The 16782-nt window shown below is 49.7% G+C and overlaps 1 protein-coding gene across 1 annotated transcript in view; it reads left to right on the plus strand.

The window, feature by feature from the left end:
- The first annotated feature begins 6937 nt into the window (after window positions 1-6937).
- Window positions 6938-16782, plus strand: part of CNIH3 (cornichon family AMPA receptor auxiliary protein 3) — a 110963-nt gene continuing 101118 nt past the window's right edge. The window contains exon 1 of the mRNA XM_087424399.1: window positions 6938-7821. Within this exon, the coding sequence (XP_087280525.1) occupies window positions 7741-7821 (81 nt within the window). The 5' untranslated portion in view covers window positions 6938-7740. The remainder of the gene's footprint in view (window positions 7822-16782) is intronic.

Consider the following 16782-nt stretch of genomic DNA (forward strand, 5'->3'; position numbering starts at 1 on the left):
AGCAATCAACTCTGATGAATACCTAAGTCTTTTAACAATCAACTCTGGGCACCATCTGTATCTTATACTTACCTCCCTACCACTGAGGAGACACTCATAGTTTTGTTAAAATAATCTAATTCTTTTGTATTAAAGAAATAAAAAATATTGTGTGATTCTGTACCCATTCTTACACCTGCAAAAGATGTTCAGGTTCTCTGGATTTCTGCACGGTAACAGAAGGTGCTCTAGGCTGCTCATCATTATTAATATCACTGCTTGTTCTCTGCAGACTCCAAAGATTGAGGTGGGTGATATTTAAATGGAACATTAATAAATGGATCCGCACTTGTTGTCTCTTTATTCTGCGAGCTAGTTTTTAATATCTTATTTATAAATTCTTATGTTTATCAGTATCGAGACACTACATTTACCACTTATGCAAGAATTACAATGCACAAATACAAATAAAGAAACACCTATGTAGAATCAGCGGCAGCCACACGATTTCAGTATACTCATAAACCAGGATGTAAATTGCATAGTATGCTTTGTGTTAGAGGCTCATTTATCGATGGTCCTTGTGACATCTAATGACAATTAGCCTGAATGAATGAGTTTAATTTAGAATTGTAGACTATTTATTAATTTTACTGTTTGCTGCAATAACTTGTACTATTTGCCAATCAGAACAGAAATCTTTAATATTATCACAATCACGGCAGTTATACTCATGAATATTGGCTAAATAAACGGTGAGGTGGAAAGCAGAAGACTTTTGAAGTTAAAGGCTCTTTCTGGTTTGGGAGAGATTCTTGGAGATGTCCCTGAGGGGCAGAGAGGAGAGAGGGGAGAGAATGGCTTTGCCAACAGCAAGAGGGAAGCAGGACGCAATTTCCTGCAGACTGGAAAGAGGCTGAACTTGGGGTTCTGGAGGAGAGGCGACCCATATACTGCTTCATGCCAGCGACTCGTGGAGGAGGCAAGACCTGAGACATGGCTGTGTGGTGCCCAGGGAGGCTGGAGCCGGGCACAGGGGATCCCAGGCACTCCAGCTAGAAGAGGGCAGAAGGCCAGAGGTGAAAGGACCAGGGACCAGTCCAGCTGGGATGTCTCAGCAGGAACCAGTGTGGACCGGCGACCAATGACAGAGGGGGAGCTGCCGGGTGCTTCGGTGCCCTATAAGCCCCCCAGAAGCTCTGCCCAATTTCCTGGGGAGCCCCACTGAAGCCTGATACTTAATTTCCTGCTAGTTCTGCAAGCAAGAAGGGGGCACAACTTAGATTTAAGTTATTTTAAAGAAAATGAAGAGGTGATTTATCCAGCACTCGCAAGTCTGCAATTCATAGTGAGCTTCACACACGTGAATGTGAGCCAGGCGGGTAAGTAAATGTATTCCTAAGGCAGACAACACCAGCTTAGATATAGGAGGCATACGGAGCAACAAACATGGGCTACCAGTGACACAAGTCGCTGTGCTCAGCACAGAGATGTCAATGGCAGACACTCAACTTTAAAAAAAAATATTGAATACATTATATGCAAGAAAAAGGGCATAATGTCCTGAGGGATGAGAGGCGAAAGGAAAATCTTTAGATCCCAGTTTGAGTAAACCAGCTGTGAAATACAGTTTTGGGACAACCAGGAAGCACAAAGAGCAAAATGTTAACAGTGGTTGAATCTGGGTGATATGTCGACAGATCTTCACGAGACTCTTTTCTCTACTGTTCTATATGCTTGAAAATTTTATAATAAACAGTCATTTAAAAACCTCGAGGTCTGCCCAGTGGCATAGCAGTTAAGTTCGTGGGCTCCACTTCGGTGGCCCAGGGTTTGCAGGTTCGAATCCCTTGTGTGGACCTACGCACTGCTCATCAAGCCATGCTGTGGCAGCGTCCCACATACAAAATAGAGGAATATGGGCACAGATGTTGGCTCCAGGCTAATCTTCCTCAGCAAAACAGATGAAGATTGGCAATAGATGTTAGCTCAGGGCCAATCTTCCTCACAAAACAAAACAAAACAAAAACTCCAATTCTCAGAACGTTCCAATTTCCAAACCCCCCAAAGAGAGAGAAACAGGGAGAGTCTTAGGGGAGGTGGACTGGCTGGGCATAGTCTCTTTCTGGTAGGATTTGAGGGAGTGTTTGGATGGTGGTGGGGGAACTCTGTGAGCTGGGTTTACGCTGCGGGATGGGGAGAGCTTTCTGGGATTCCGACATGCCTTGGCAGGGAAGCAAGGGAGTAACTGGATGCTGGATCCACCACACTGGTAGTGAAAAGTGCGCGGAATTCATTTATGGGGGGAAATGCCTGTTAGGAGATACTCTTGAATTCTATGCTAAATGAAGTGTCTGGTCAGATTCTCCTGTGGGTAGAATGGGATGGTGGGGGGATAGAAAGAGCTCACAGCCCACTTAGCCAAGCTCCCCATGGATTCATAGGCTGCTCTATAGGCTTTGACTGTTTCTCTGATAGATGCTTGCGGGTGAGGTGGAGAGGGGGTATAAGGGGAGCATAGAAACAGGACAGGGTTGGAAGAAGCTTCCTGAAGACCCAAGTCTTGAGTTGTGTGGGGACACGTTATTTGCCTTCACCTTCAATAAACTGAGGTGTTACTACGTAAGTTGACTATATGTAAGACAGGAAAAGGCAGAAAACCAAAACTCACCTGTGTAGACGTATAAACTTAGAAGGAGGTGAATGTGTCAGGAAAACATGGAACCATCAGATTTACTTAAGCGCAGACAAAGAGTTTGATGGAATTTGCCTAAAGTTGTCACCTTGTCTATGAACCCTCCCCTGATCATACCACCCCCAAAGCACTCTGTCTCTCTTCTCAGACAGCGTTGTCGGCACCATTGTAGCACCCAGAAATTGTCTCAGGTGCTGGTAACAGGAAACCCCATGACAGCGGTATGGAAGAAATGTGGATATTCACAGCCACTCAAAACCCTTTTTTTCTTTGCCTTCCTATTTTATAAAGGCCGGAATGAGAAAAGACTCATCTTCTCAGACTCACTTGAGGTAGAGGTGGCCAAGTGTCAGAGTTCTGGCCAATGAGATGTAGGAGATCCCTGGGGAAGGCTTCCTTTAATCTTCCAACAAGACATGCTTTCATGAGCTGAGACCTTTTGGCTCTTTTCTTTCTTCCTGCCTGCAACATGGACATGATGCCTGGAGCGCAGCAGCCTTCTTGTGACCATGAGAACTAAGTCCACATGATAAGGATATCAAATCAGGAAGGGGAAAGGAGCTGGGGACAGTAATGGTGTCATGGCACTGCCACACCAGCCCAAATATCCCGATTTCCTGTCATATCAGGAACACCCCCCCCCATTAAACCATGGTAACACTTAAGAATTGTGTTCACCTGTAAGTAACAGAATTCCTTACTTTCATGGCTTAAAAAAGTGGGAGGTTTTTATTGTCTCATTCAATAAGAAGTCAGGGAATAGGAAGTTCAGGTCTAGTAGGGTGGCTCAATTATGTTGTCAATGGTACTTGCTCCCTCTATCTTTTTAGCTTTTCCATTCTTAACGTGTTGATTTCCTTCTCATTGTGACAAAATGGCTGCTGTACCTCCAGGCATCAGGTCTGCATTGCAGGCAAAAAGAAGTATATATCTCATGGGTCCAAACTGTGTCACATGGCCACTCCTGGCTGCCTGGTGGCTAGGAAAAAAATCAAGTAATTGGCTTTTCAATGTCTACAGTAGATGAAACAATGTAGGTTGGTCACTCAACATCCATTCCTAATCACTTTCTCCCTTGCCCTCCTCTACTGTGTCACAGACCATTTTTCTTTTTCTTTTTTTTTTTTGTGAGGAGATCAGCCCTGTGCTAACATCCGCCAATCCTCCTCTTTTTTTGCTGAGGAAGATGGCTCTGGGCTAACATCTGTGCCCATCTTCCTCCACTTTATATGGGACGCCGCCACAGCATGGCTTGCCAAGAAGTGCGTCGGTGCGCGCCCGGGATCCGAACCAGCGAACCCCGGGCCGCCGCAGCGGAGCGCGCGCACTTAACCGCTTGCGCCACCGGGCCGGCCCCCATTTTTCTTTTTTAAACACTGCCTTGTGAAGGAGTTCTTTATCACCTCACTAATTAGGGTGGAAACCTTGTGGATCTCTGAAAGTGCCCACCACATATAGGTACTAAATAATATTTGTTAAATGAGTAAACAATAACTGTTTGGGGTTCTTATTTTCTGAAATTCTACTACCGCAGTCACCTTTACGAAGACACTGCTCTGTAACTGATAAAGCAAGATAAAGCAGCGTTGGGGAAAGGGCAGGTATTTTTCTGTGATCTGGATGGAGACCTTGAAAGTCAGAGTGGCAGGATGAGGGATTCATGTCTTCATTTGAAATTTTCCTCTGACGTAAAGACTCCTGATTCTGGCAATTCTAGGCCAGATAATTCAGACCAATTCCCCCACTGAACACAATTTAAGAAGGTGAATGAAATATAAAAACACCTTCTTAAAAGCATCAAAGACTCAAGAGAGTAAGCAATTATTGGAGCCAACTTCTGAGAGTGGTCTGGAATCCAGAGAGGTCAGCCTAGCACTTGGGGCCAGTTTTGCTCTAGGGACATGTGCTAATCCGGAGGAGGTGGCTGAGAGGCTGAGTTGTGGTTTTAATGCTTTGTAGGGCTGGGAGAAAAGGTCAGAGTCCAGGGACCACCAAGGCTTTGGACTTGATAATCCACCTGCTTTGGCTTGGGATCCCAAAAGGATTGTTCCATGTGAATAAGGGTGAACCAGAAAAAAAACAGCCCTCATACAGACCACAGTCATCTGGTTAGCCCAGAAAATCTCAAACCCTGAATTTGGATTAGGATAATTCTAGTTTCCCCCAGACACCTGGCAAAAGAAGTAGAAATTCCTCCTTGGAGAAAGATATCATCTTAGACCTCAAATTTCTGTGAAGAACTGTTCAAAACAATGTTTGACATACAATAAGAAATTACTAGACACATGAGGAGGTTGGACTTCATAAACAAGAACCAGCAGAAACAAAAAACAATAGATCAGCCCTAAAGGGACTCAAAATATTTGAATTAAATTTTCTTTGATATTATCTTATTGTTTTGGTGTCACAAAAATTTATACAGTATAATTACAACAATTACAAGAAATGGTTGGTATGAAGTAAAAAGCAAAAAACAGAGCTAGAAAGAAATATACCACTATTGTGCTGGTGGTGTCTGAGAGTGGCAAACTGTGGTGTTTGGTTCATCATTTTTCATTTCTGTATTTTCCAAATTTTCTTTAATGAGAATTTATATTGGAAGGTGTACTTAAGGAAAAGAGAAAGTGATAAAGAATATAAGGAGAGCAGAGCTGGATTCACAGGTGTGCAACCTCTGCAGTTGCCCAGGGTCCTGGAGTCAGATGGGCCTCATGCCTGGTTTAATGCTCTGCTGTTGCTCTTCTGAAATTCTTAATAATTTTTTAACAAGAAGCCCCACATTTTCATTTTGCACTTGGCCCTGCACAGTGTGCAGCCAGTCCTGGCCCAGGGGAAACCTAATGCTGATCTGTTGACCAATCGGTCAACAGCCACTGAACTGGCTCTAGTTTCCCCACTTCTCACCAAAAGGCGTCTTGTTTCCAAAGTGGAGGTGCGGCCAAACAGCTGCAAGAATGTTGTGGTGTAGTGGAAAGAGCCCCAGATTAGGAGTCTGCAGACCTGATTCTAGTTCTGCCACTGGCTAGTTGTATGCCTACCTCTCTGTAATTCATTTCTTCCAGCTCCAAAGCAGTTGGAATCACATTTGTGAACAAGGCAGCAAGCACACCAGGGTTACAATAACCCAACAACTATTTATTTAGTGCCCACTCTGTGCAAGATACCAGGTGCTCTGAGATTCACTCCAAACCATGATGTGGCGGATTTGCCAACTATTTTTCAGGATAGTCCTCCTTGCTTTCTGGACTTACTGACTTATCTGAAACCCAAGTTTTATCTTTAACGATTGGAACCTCTTTTGCAGCTGTCAGAAATCCCTTAGGAAGGAAGCATGGCGCGTTTCCAAGATGCTAGGCCACTGGGGCAAAGTGTGCAGATAACATTCTCTACTATTTACTGAATGTGCACCAAAAGCCAGGCTCTGTGCTACGTTCTTTATGTTCCCATTTAATCCCTTAAAATGGATTGGTAGTACTCCTATCCCTAATTTTCAGATAATGAAACTGAGGTTTAAAGAGGTTAAGAAAGTTGCAGCTATAAGGGGTCTGACTCCAAAAGCACACGCTCTCGACAGTTCCACTAGACCAACACCAATTACACAGAGCCATTGTTGCTGCCTCTTCAGCCCAGAATAGTCCACGAAGTCTAGTTTCCCAATCCCAAGGTCAGATGGTGGGGGAGGGTGAAGGATGCGAGGGAAATGGAGAATTTCGCAGGGGCTGGGAGCAGCACTGCAAACGCAGCCGGGAGCATTAAGGGCACTACAGTTTGGGAAAACCCACCCGAGCAATCCAGGGGGGCAAGGGCTTGTCCTGTATCCGCAACCGACACAAAACCAGCGCCCTCAGCCCCCACGTTTCCCACTCAGGAGGAACTGCGAGAACCGCAGGTACACACCATACCCTTCCGCAGCTTCCCACCTCCTCCAGACGCACGTGTTTAAAGAGTCCCTGCTCCTCCCCGGCGCGCCCCACCTCGCCGCGGCCGCCCTGCCCCAACTGCGCCGCTGGCCTCAAGTTTCCTCCGAGCGGCCGGCGCGCACAGCTGCAGCCGCGGCCACGGGCGCCCAGCGGCGCATCGCCGGCCACCTTTCCCCAGCCCCCGCCGCCGCAGTCTCCGCCCGCCGGGGAGGGCGTGCTCGCGGCGCCGGAGCCGAGGGTGGGGCGCCGAGAGGGAGGGGATCCCGGCCGCGCCGCTTCCGTGCTCGCAGCGGCAGAGGCGGCTGCAGCAGCAGGTGGACCGAGCGTCACGGCGAGCGGCTCCTGGCCTGAAATCCGCCGCTCCTGCCGCCGGGCGGGAGCAAGCCTGCCGGGCTGGAGCCCGTGCGCACCCCGGTCCAGTCCCTAGTCTCCGGGGAACTTGGATCACCGAGGCCGGCCGGCCGGGGCTGGGGCCAGGCGCGCAGGAGCGCACAGCAGCCCTGGAAGCTGCGTCCGGGGCGCGGGACCAAGGGGATCTGGCTCTTCCTGGCTCCCTAGAGACCTTTTCTCCCGAGAAAGCGCCGCTGCCGGCTCCGGGATTCGGGAGGAGCCCGGAGTCCGTGCGGGCACCGCGCTGGGCGCTCTCCGTGTGCGCCCCGGTCGCGCAGGAGGGTCCTGAGCGGCGCGCTCGCCTCTCCTCTTCGGCTGGGGCGCGGAGAGCAGAGGGCTCTTCCCTGGGATTCCGGGGGGACGGGAGCCTCTCACGCGGTCCTCCGTGGAGTCCTCGCACCCCTCGCCGTGTTGGTCTCGAGAGGCTCGCTGGCTGGCACCAATCTGCAGGAGTTCTCTACTGCTTTGGTTTCTTTTCCGATTTGGGGACATTTCCCGCCAACGACGCTTGAAGCACCTTTCTCTGTCTTCGCGGGCAGGCTGGCGCCCCGGGTTGCCGGAGCCTGGGAGAAACCTATCCCTGTTCGCCGACCCTCAAGGCTCTCTCCGCTTGGCCTGCCTCGTCCTAGCCACTGGCCTCGAAGGGAGGGTGCAGACGTGGCTCCTTTTTGCCCCCCTTTTGAGGGAGTGCGGTCCCCGACGGGGCCATTGGTCTCCTAGGGGCTCTTTGTGTGTGGCGGGATTGGGCCACCGGCCATGGCCTTCACTTTCGCTGCTTTCTGCTACATGCTCTCCCTGGTGCTGTGCGCTGCGCTCATCTTCTTCGCCATCTGGCACGTGAGTAACCGGCAGCCGCTTCTAACTCTCTTTCGCCCCAAACGCGCCCCTGTCCACCTCCTTCCCCAGTTTCGCTAAAATGCCACCTCATTTTCTCCGCATCGCGAGTGTGGGCGGCCCGGGAGGCCAGCCGCGGCGCTTCTGAGGTTGGACCTGCGGCCGCTCCCTGGTCCCGGGGCAGGAGACGGTTCGCGGCATCCCGAGGCCGGGCGGGCCGGGCGCGCCTTCGGTGCCCAGGCCACTGGCTGGAGGCGGAGGGACAGCTGGTTCCCGGGGGCAGGGCACCCTTGCCAGGGCCTGGCTTTGCGTCCCGGGCCCCGGGGAGTGGCGGCTACAGCCCCGTCTACCCCGTTGCTTCCCCTGCCCCCTCCTCTCTTGCCCGCGGGAGGCGAAGGAGAAGCGCCGCTGTCGGGCCGGCAATTAGTCAAGTAACTATAACAACTAAACATTTAAAATGTCAGCATCTGTGGTGGGTTGCGTTTAGACATAATTGGAGACAAAGTGGAAACACGACACGAGCGCCTTATAAGAGGAAGTAGGGAGAGGCCGGGCCCGGGGAGGAGGGGGAACCAGGTGATGGGGGTCGACATGGGAGGCGGGGGATGGCTTGGAAGAGAGAAAAGCGAGGAGGCGAGGGAGCGTGGGGAAAGACAGGCATGAGTGAGGCCGTGGAGGAAAGTCTAGGAGAGCGAGTTTCCTTCCTCCTTTGCTCTGGGATCCCAGCCATCCACCTCCTCAAAGACCCCCTGCAGGTGTCAGATCTCCCTTCGCCAGGCACCCAGCATCCCAAGCAGGCACAGGCTTTCCTGCCATTCTTCCAGGGGCGATGCCAGGCTGAGGGCAGTCGTGGGTCCCAATTCTGTAGGTGTGGTGTGGCAATAGGAAATGGAGTGCTTCTGAATAGAAGTAGGAAAAAAGGGAGAGAGTAGGACTGAGGAAAGCTGGTTTTCTTATAGAGATTGTGCAGTATCTGGCAAGTGGGTTGAACTGGAATTCTCAGGGCTTCCTCCTCTGGCTAAGCTCCCTACTCTTGCCATCAGAGAGTTGGTGGGAAGAATGGCTAAGGTCAAGTGTTTTAGAAGGAGCACCAAAGTGCATAGTCTCCCACCATTAACAGCCTTGCCCTGCCCAGCAAGTCCGGGTGACAGGAAGGACCCTGAGGTGAATTCTTGGAGGCATGGTTCTGGTGCCCCTTAGAGAGCACTCATGTGGTGGGAGATGACCTGGGATAAAGAGCAGAAGGAAATCACAGAGTGGGTGAGATTCAGGAGCTTTGTGTAAGTAGTTTCTAGAGTGAGAGGGTTTATCTTAAAATAGAACTAAGCAGCTCGAGCTGCTGCGGTTACAAGGCTCTCTGATGAGGAGGAGAGGGAACCCGGGAGGAGGAGGGCTTCTATGTCACCTTAGGAAATTCGATGGCTGGGCTTCCTTCCACATCTCCGGAGTGAGGGAGTTGACCTGGATGATCTTCAAGCTTCCCCTGATGTCTAAGATGCTGTAAGTCCAGGAATCAGTTGATTTAGGCATCTGGGGGTGAGAGAGAAGGAATTCACACAGAGGAATTTCGGGGCTGATCAAAAATCCTGCCAGTGAGAAGTGATGAGATCTCGCAGCCTCTCTTCCTCTGCCCTGGGATGCTGGATCTAGTCTACGGTGGAGAATTGAGCCTTGAAGTTGTCTACAGTTGTTAAGGGAAAAAGAAACTTTACTTAATTTAGAATAAAAAGGGGTACAGAACGGATCATGCCCACACACTGCAACTGACCCCTGCTAATGTGTTTTAAAGGAGCTTTACTTTGCTTCTTTGGATTGGGGGAGTTCTTTGCATTCTAGAAGGCTAACTAGTCCCTTTTTCCAGAAATACTTCATTTGCCGTTTCATTATGTTTTTGCCTTGACCAGAGGGTGGCAGGGACCAGAGAGCTCTGTCAAACTGTCAGGCTTGGAGTTCTCTGAACTAGCTCCTGAAGCAGAGCAGGTAACCGGAAACAGTCATTTTCTCTCACTCAGGGGAAGGTGATAAATAATTCAAGAGCAGGTTAATTAAACGGATGGTTTGTGCAGCTGGTTGACTAATAGACTTTTGCATCGGAATCAAGCATTGCTCTGATCCCGTGTTGGCTTCCACTCTTCTGGTTCCCAGTGCTCCCCTTGTCCAGGGCAGCTGAACGTGGTCAGATTCCAAGTCTGGGTCAGGTCCTGATTCCCAGGGGCAATGGCAAGATTCCAGTTTCTAATAATAAAAAGAATTTGTGCTTTTTGAATTCAAGTTACAGTAACAATTCCCAAGTCTCAGCCCTCTTCCTTTCCTAATCTTTTCCTTCTCCCTGTTTTCAAACAACCCAAAGCCCCTCTGCATTAATTTGGTTCCTGGACTTTGAAAGGAGAAATCTGAGACACATCCATTTCAGCGCACCCATTGTATGTGTGGGTGTTGTGTATATGGCGGTAATTATTTCAACCAAAATTTAGGAGAGTTAGTTTTATATTAGACTCTGTGTTTGCTTTCTTTCCAGCTTCTTATATTCCTTCTCTATTTCTTGATCTGACAAGCCATGTTGATTGCTTGGATATATTGATACTCCAAATAATGAATTGGGCACTTAACATACAGCAGTTAAAAAGCCTGCCCCATTGCCATCCCTAGGCTGTAAGATGAAGATGGCACCGTTTTTCTTATTTAATTGTGCGTTCCTACTTAGGAGAATAATAGTAGCTACTATTTATTGAGTGTCTACAGTAGGCCAGTTCTTGGCACTTGTAGATGCCCTCTCCTGATGTTCCTCCGTTTACCTCCTCCTTCCCACCGGAGGTCTGGGATGACGATGGATGTGGCCAGCCATAAGCACAACATTTCTTTCAAGTCTTGTTTTTTTACTTTGAACATGTATCTGCATTTGTTTTCAAATGAAAATATTTCGAATTGCCAATTTATTTTATATCGGCCACTATCTTCTAGTATATTTGTGATGTTTGGAGGATGCAGAATAAAACTGAAATTTTTTTTGTGGCTTTGCGTACCTTCAGGCACATGGCTTCTTACTGCCCAGGCAGCCCTTTAGTCTCTGAAACTGGCGTTTTACAGATGAGGAAACTGTGGATCAGAGAGGTTATAAAACTTACCTGAGGTACAGCTGGTATGTATTGGAGCTGGGATTTGAGCTCCAAGAGTCTGAAACTCTTATGCCTATGTCTTTTTCTAACTCTAGCCACTGTCTTTGGATTGTTTGACTTTGATAGTAATGGATAATGTTTCTATCCAAAGAATTAGCTTTTTCTGTATAAATAAAATATTTGGAGTTGGTATTTTTTTTTTTTAATTTTTACTTATTTATTTATTTATTTCTCCCCCAAAGCCCCAGTAGATAGTTGTATGTCATAGCTGCACATCCTTCTAGTTGCTGTATGTGGGACGCGGCCTCAGCATGGCCGGAGAAGTGGTGCGTCGGTGCGCGCCCGGGATCCGAACCCGGGCCTCCAGCAGCGGAGCGCTTGCACTCAACCGCTAAGCCACGGGACCGGCCCTGGAGTTGATATTTCTGATTGGAGTTATAAGAACAATAAGACACAAACATACTACATATCCTTTTTAAAATGAGGAAATTCTATTTCATTTTTTTGAAATTTGTTTTTCTGTTTAGAAAATGATATGGGTTCATTGCCAAAAATTTTGAAGATACAGGAACATGTAATAGAACAAAATGACCACTAGTCTTATCATCCAGAAAAGATTTGAGTGTCTCTTCTTCTCATCATTGTGTATGTGTGTATTTTTAAAAATTGCATATGGATGTTTAGAAGGAAAAAAAAGTGTTCTGAAGGATGTCAGATGGGAGGTGGTGCCTACTTGCAGCCAGGATAAAATGAACAGTGTTTACTCCCAAGAGCCCTCTCAGCTCCAACTTGGTCGAGCTTGTTTGCAGACTGTCTCATTTCTATAAACACAGATGAAACCACTCTTTGAAAAGATCAAAGATTTATTACTAGTTATTTCAGGTTTTTAGCTTTTAAAATTTTTCACTTCTGGAGTCACTTATGAAAACTCTGAGTTTTGACAACATACAAATAAAATTAATTCCCAATAATATTTTTGGGGGATTCACAGCAGCGTTTGCTATTGGAGAGTTTTAGTGGGCCCCAACAGATGATAACAAATACAGATTTACGGAGAGGCAGTTTTGCTAGGCGAAATGTCTTTCTGGCTGAACCTTTCAGCCAGTTCCACCGACACGGACACGGCCACTGGGAACCGAGTAAACTTCTTAGTTTCTCAAATTATCCTTTTGGAAACAAAAAATGGGTTTTTGTGAAATGGTCAGATGCCTGGAGTTGACGGTAGCCTGTCCTTCCTTCCCTACCCAGATGAGGATGCTGAATTCTTAGCCCGCCTAACCTGGTCTCCACTTCTTGTTCTGTTTGAGACAGCCCCATCCCCTCTGGTGTCTCCCTTTTCGATGTGATGTCTGCACCTCCAGCCTCCCCTACTCCCTCCTCTCTCATCCCCTCACCCCATCTCCTTCTCCCTTGCCTCCTGGCTAGCGTGGAAGGAAGCTCCATGACAGCAGGGACCCTTTCTGCCTTATCATTGTTTCTCAAGCCTAGAACAGTGCCTGGCATGTAGGAGGGGCTCAGTAAATACTCGTGGAATAGTTTCTTGTTCCCTTCTGGCCCATGTGGTAACTCACTTCTGATCTGGCTTCCGGCTCCTTCTCAGGGACTGCTCGCCAGGCAGTCTGGGCGCATGCATTTTCTGCTGAACCCCGGCACTTTGAAACCTTGGAAGCTGTAGTTGCAAAAGAAGACTGGCCATTACTGGGGGCACTGTCTTGATGATGCTGGAGCTAGTTCCCCTGCAGAGGGCAGCTTGGGGGCAGTGCCGGCTGTACCTGGAGAGAGTGCCTACGTTCAGATGTGATGTCTGTGCTGACTCGTGCTGCTCACCCTGGCTGGCCTGGAGGTGTTGGCTGGTGATTTTCTGTGACTACCCCTGAAAGAGAAGACTTACATCGTCATGGTGTTTCTACCACCGTCAGGTTGAGAGAGAGAGGAGAGAAGGATGCAGGATTCAGAGATCGCCTAAAACAAGTGGGCGCTGGCCCCATCTCGACTGCTTGGGAGGTTCAGGGCCTCTCTGGGGTTGGGTGTCACAGGGGCACTGTACCATTTGACTCTGATGTTACAGTTGCTGCACAAACATGACAGGCAGTGACCATTGTGAGGTCTTTGCCAGGTAATTGGGGTGCACACCTGTACTGGCCCTGAAGCCATGCCCGGGCAGAGCTCCCTCCTGAATTGTGAGGCTTGAAGACCTCACTTGGCTCACCCAGCCCCTCTGGCTGCCTGGCCCCTTTCTCTCCCTCACATCTACGTGGCTCTGTGCTGTCTCCTCTGGACTTGTTTTCTGCTGCTGCTCTCCCCCCTGCACGAAATCTGCAAAGAAATTCCTCTGCTGTGGACGTGCTCTCTGGGTGGAGCCCTCACCAGCCTTCCCTGTCGCCATCGTCTGTCTCCTCCAGGGATCCACCGATGACTTAGCATCTGGTCACAGTCACATCCACATCCTGCGTCATCCATCCTGGGTGCTGCCGGTGACCTGGCCTCACCTCCGGTCACCACTGTCACCTCCTGTGAGCACGTCCATCCCTGCAGTCCCACACCCTGGCCCTGCCTTTCCAGTGTGAGCCCCGGGTTCTCTCACTCCCGCACTCCGATGCCCTGCTCTTGGCCCTCGTTGTGACTGACCGTTTCCTCTCGACGTCTCGCCCCTCGAGGGGAGAGTTCAGTTCCTGCCCCGTGCCTTCAGACCTCATCATCCTCCACACGGCTCTTATTGCTGCCCTCAGCTGCTGTGTCCTGTGACCCGTCACTCCCACCTGGAAGCCCTTGGTCTCCGAGGAGTCCACTCACTCAGTTCCCCCTCTGCTCTCACCCCGGGTGCCTGAGGGCTGCTGGGGCTACATGACTGCGCGGTTGGATCTCAGTATCCCCTCATCACTCATCAGCGTCATCCCAGTCCCTTCTCTCAGCTCCTACAATACTGTTGTAGATCTTTGGCATTTTCTCAGAGCCCCCCGAAGCTCCCCAGAGCCCCCCATCACCTCCTCTCTGCAGGTGACTCCACCTTCAGCTCACAGAGAAGATGGAGGTTCTCAGACAGGGCTGCCTCCATATCCCGCCTCTCCTGAACTGCTCTGATTATGCCCTTATGATTTCTGCTTCCTTCCCAGACTCTGAAGAAGCAGTTTCTCCTCCTGTCTGAGGCTAGTGCCTCCCCTGCCTGTTCCCCGGGGACACTGCTCCATCACTTATCCCCACCCCCTGTGTCCTCAGCCACCGGCCCTTGCTGGTCCTCACCCCCGGCAGATGTGGGTTCTCTGAGCTTACAGACGAGCCCCTTTGTCCCCTCCCCACGCCACCCAGCCTCTCTTCCCTTGCAGACAAGTTTTGTCTCCTCACCTCCTGCCTCCCATTCCCTCTTTTTATTCTTACATCAAGCATACAGAAAAGTACAGAGACTAACAAAGCCTTCTTCTGCCTCCACCACCGAGAATTAGCAATTGTTAGCATTTTGCTACTTTTGCTTCATATCTGTCTTTTGAAGGCATTCATTTCCTCTTTGGCCTCTGCCTCGTGCCCCCACCTCTTCTCGGCCCCCCGGCATTGGCACCAGTGGCCTCCTACTGGCCAGTCTCTGAGTACCATTAGTGCTTGTTGGGACCTCTCTGTGGTTCTGACACGGTGGTCCACGCCTCCTTCTGGCTGTTGTTGCATGTTGCTTCTCTGTTCCTCCCCTTGGTCCGACGGTTTCTCCCCCGTCTCCTCTCTGGCCTCTTCTTCCTCTGCCTTCGTTTACCTGTTGGTGGTTCCCCCGCTCAGCATGCCAGTGCCTCCCAGACCTGTCCTCTGACGTAGGCTGTATATCGGGCTGCCTACCCCACCTCCCACAGTCGGTTCCATGCTGAGTGCGTCTATGTGCCCTCCTCACCCCTCGGCCTCAGTGGCCCCAGTCCCACCAGTGCCTCCCCACTCCTGTCCATTCTTTCTCTACTTCCTGCTCATATTCCTCCCCGCTTCCCCTGCCTCGTGGCCCTGCCTCGGTTCAGGCTCTCGTCTGCTCTTTCTCACAGCATCGTGGTCCCTTCCAAACTGGCCTCCCTGGTTAAAATCTCACCTGAACGAATCCGCCCCCACACACCTGCCGAGAGTGACCTTTCTAACGCCTGAAAGGACCTCTCCGTGTCATTCCCATACTAAACACTTTTCTGGCTTCTCTCACCTACAAAGTTTAGGGGGCCTGTGGGACTGGGCCTCAGTTAACCGTTTAACCTTGTTTCTCGTCTTCTCTGTCCCAGATGTTCTCGACTTCTTGCAGTTACCTGAATGGGCTGTTTCATCCCCCTCGAATGCTCTTCACCCACCGCCTTCTTCACCTGCCCCAGCCTTTGTCCTTAGGAAAAGTCCCACTCTCCCTTGTATCTGAGCCCCACTCCCGCTGCTCCCATCCTCTGGTCCGAGCCCCACTGATGCAGTAGTTACGTGGTGTTGTATTTGTCTCTGTGCCTGGACCATAAGCCCGTAGAGGGCAGGACCTGCTGCCCTCATGTGTAGCCTCTGTGCCCAGCATGGAGGTGGCACAATGGTGCCCACTGAGTGCAGAATAATAAATGCAGGATCTGGGTAATTTACTGTCACCAACCCAAGCTTGACAAACTTGTGCTCAATGAATGGTCTCCCAGACTCCCCTGGTTACAGCAGTCATCTGGGCTCCGCTGGAGGCCCACAGAGTCCCAGGTGTGGTTGGGGGGTAACAGAGCTCCGGCCAGAATCGCCGAGTTGAGGGGTGACGCCAGATGGGGCAGATCCGTCTGGTTGGAGGTGAAGAGGGCCCCGGTGGGCTGACATTCTGAATAACAGGCGTCAGAGAGGAATTGCTTTCATTGGAGTGGGCTGTCAGACAGTGACCACAGCCCATGTGGGTGCCCCAGTGCAGAGGACAGTGTCGGGGCTGGCACCAGCTGTGTTGATTTTATGCTTCAGGATAATGGTCCCACGGTATCTTGTGGTACACATTTTTGATCGAGGATGATTGTGAAATACCCCATTCTCCCATTCCTTGATGACCAGGTATAGATAGTCCCCTTGTGGCTTAGATAAGGCAGATATTAAATTCCAGGCTGATGTGTTTGCCTTTCGTGTTGCTTCTGAGTTGCTTCCTCTTCTAGTAGCTGGAGGGTCCTCAGAAAAAGAAAATGAACTGTGTTGGTTTAGGGAAGAGGCATTAGGTGAGTCCTGGTACAAACACTGAGGTCATGCACGTGAGTTACAAACTCAGATCTGTGGGGTTGGAGGTGGGATCTTTCATAGGCAGGGCTTCTGCCTCTTAACACGAGTAACTGAGACTTGCCCATACTACTCTTAATGGCACTCGGAATCTGATTAATTCCCATGAAGGTCACTGAAAACTCCAAGTGCACAGTCCAATCCTGAATTGGTTTCTGAATACCAATCCAGAACTTAATGATGAGGCTGAAAAATATTTTTAATTTGGCATAGAAAGCGAGGCAAACATGAGACCATGTTACTTATGCTAAAATAAAGCCGAAATATAAACCACTGAAAAAGATACCTACATCAAGATTAAGCTGATAGACTGTGACGGAGGCACCAGCATTTCTGTGTGCACAGCGTTGCAGGCATTGAAAGACTTCAGAGTCTTGGTGGGGACAGTCCCTGCTACAGGGCATGGGGATTGAGGACAGGGATCTCATGGGATAAAGTCCATGTTGGTTTGGTGTGGGAGGCCTATTACAATGTAGGCAATCTCCCACTCCCCCCCATCTCACAGCCCTAACTCCACAGGTAGACTTTACTGCCTCCTAGATGTGTGTATTTGTTCCTCTTTCCACAAGGAAAGGCTGTCTCCCTCTTGGATCTAAATTCTGTACATTCCTTCACTGTCTAG

Source organism: Ceratotherium simum, chromosome 36 (genome assembly GCF_057802395.1).
Source record: "Ceratotherium simum simum isolate JZ-2026a chromosome 36, ASM5780239v1, whole genome shotgun sequence".
Lineage (NCBI taxonomy): Eukaryota > Metazoa > Chordata > Mammalia > Perissodactyla > Rhinocerotidae > Ceratotherium > Ceratotherium simum.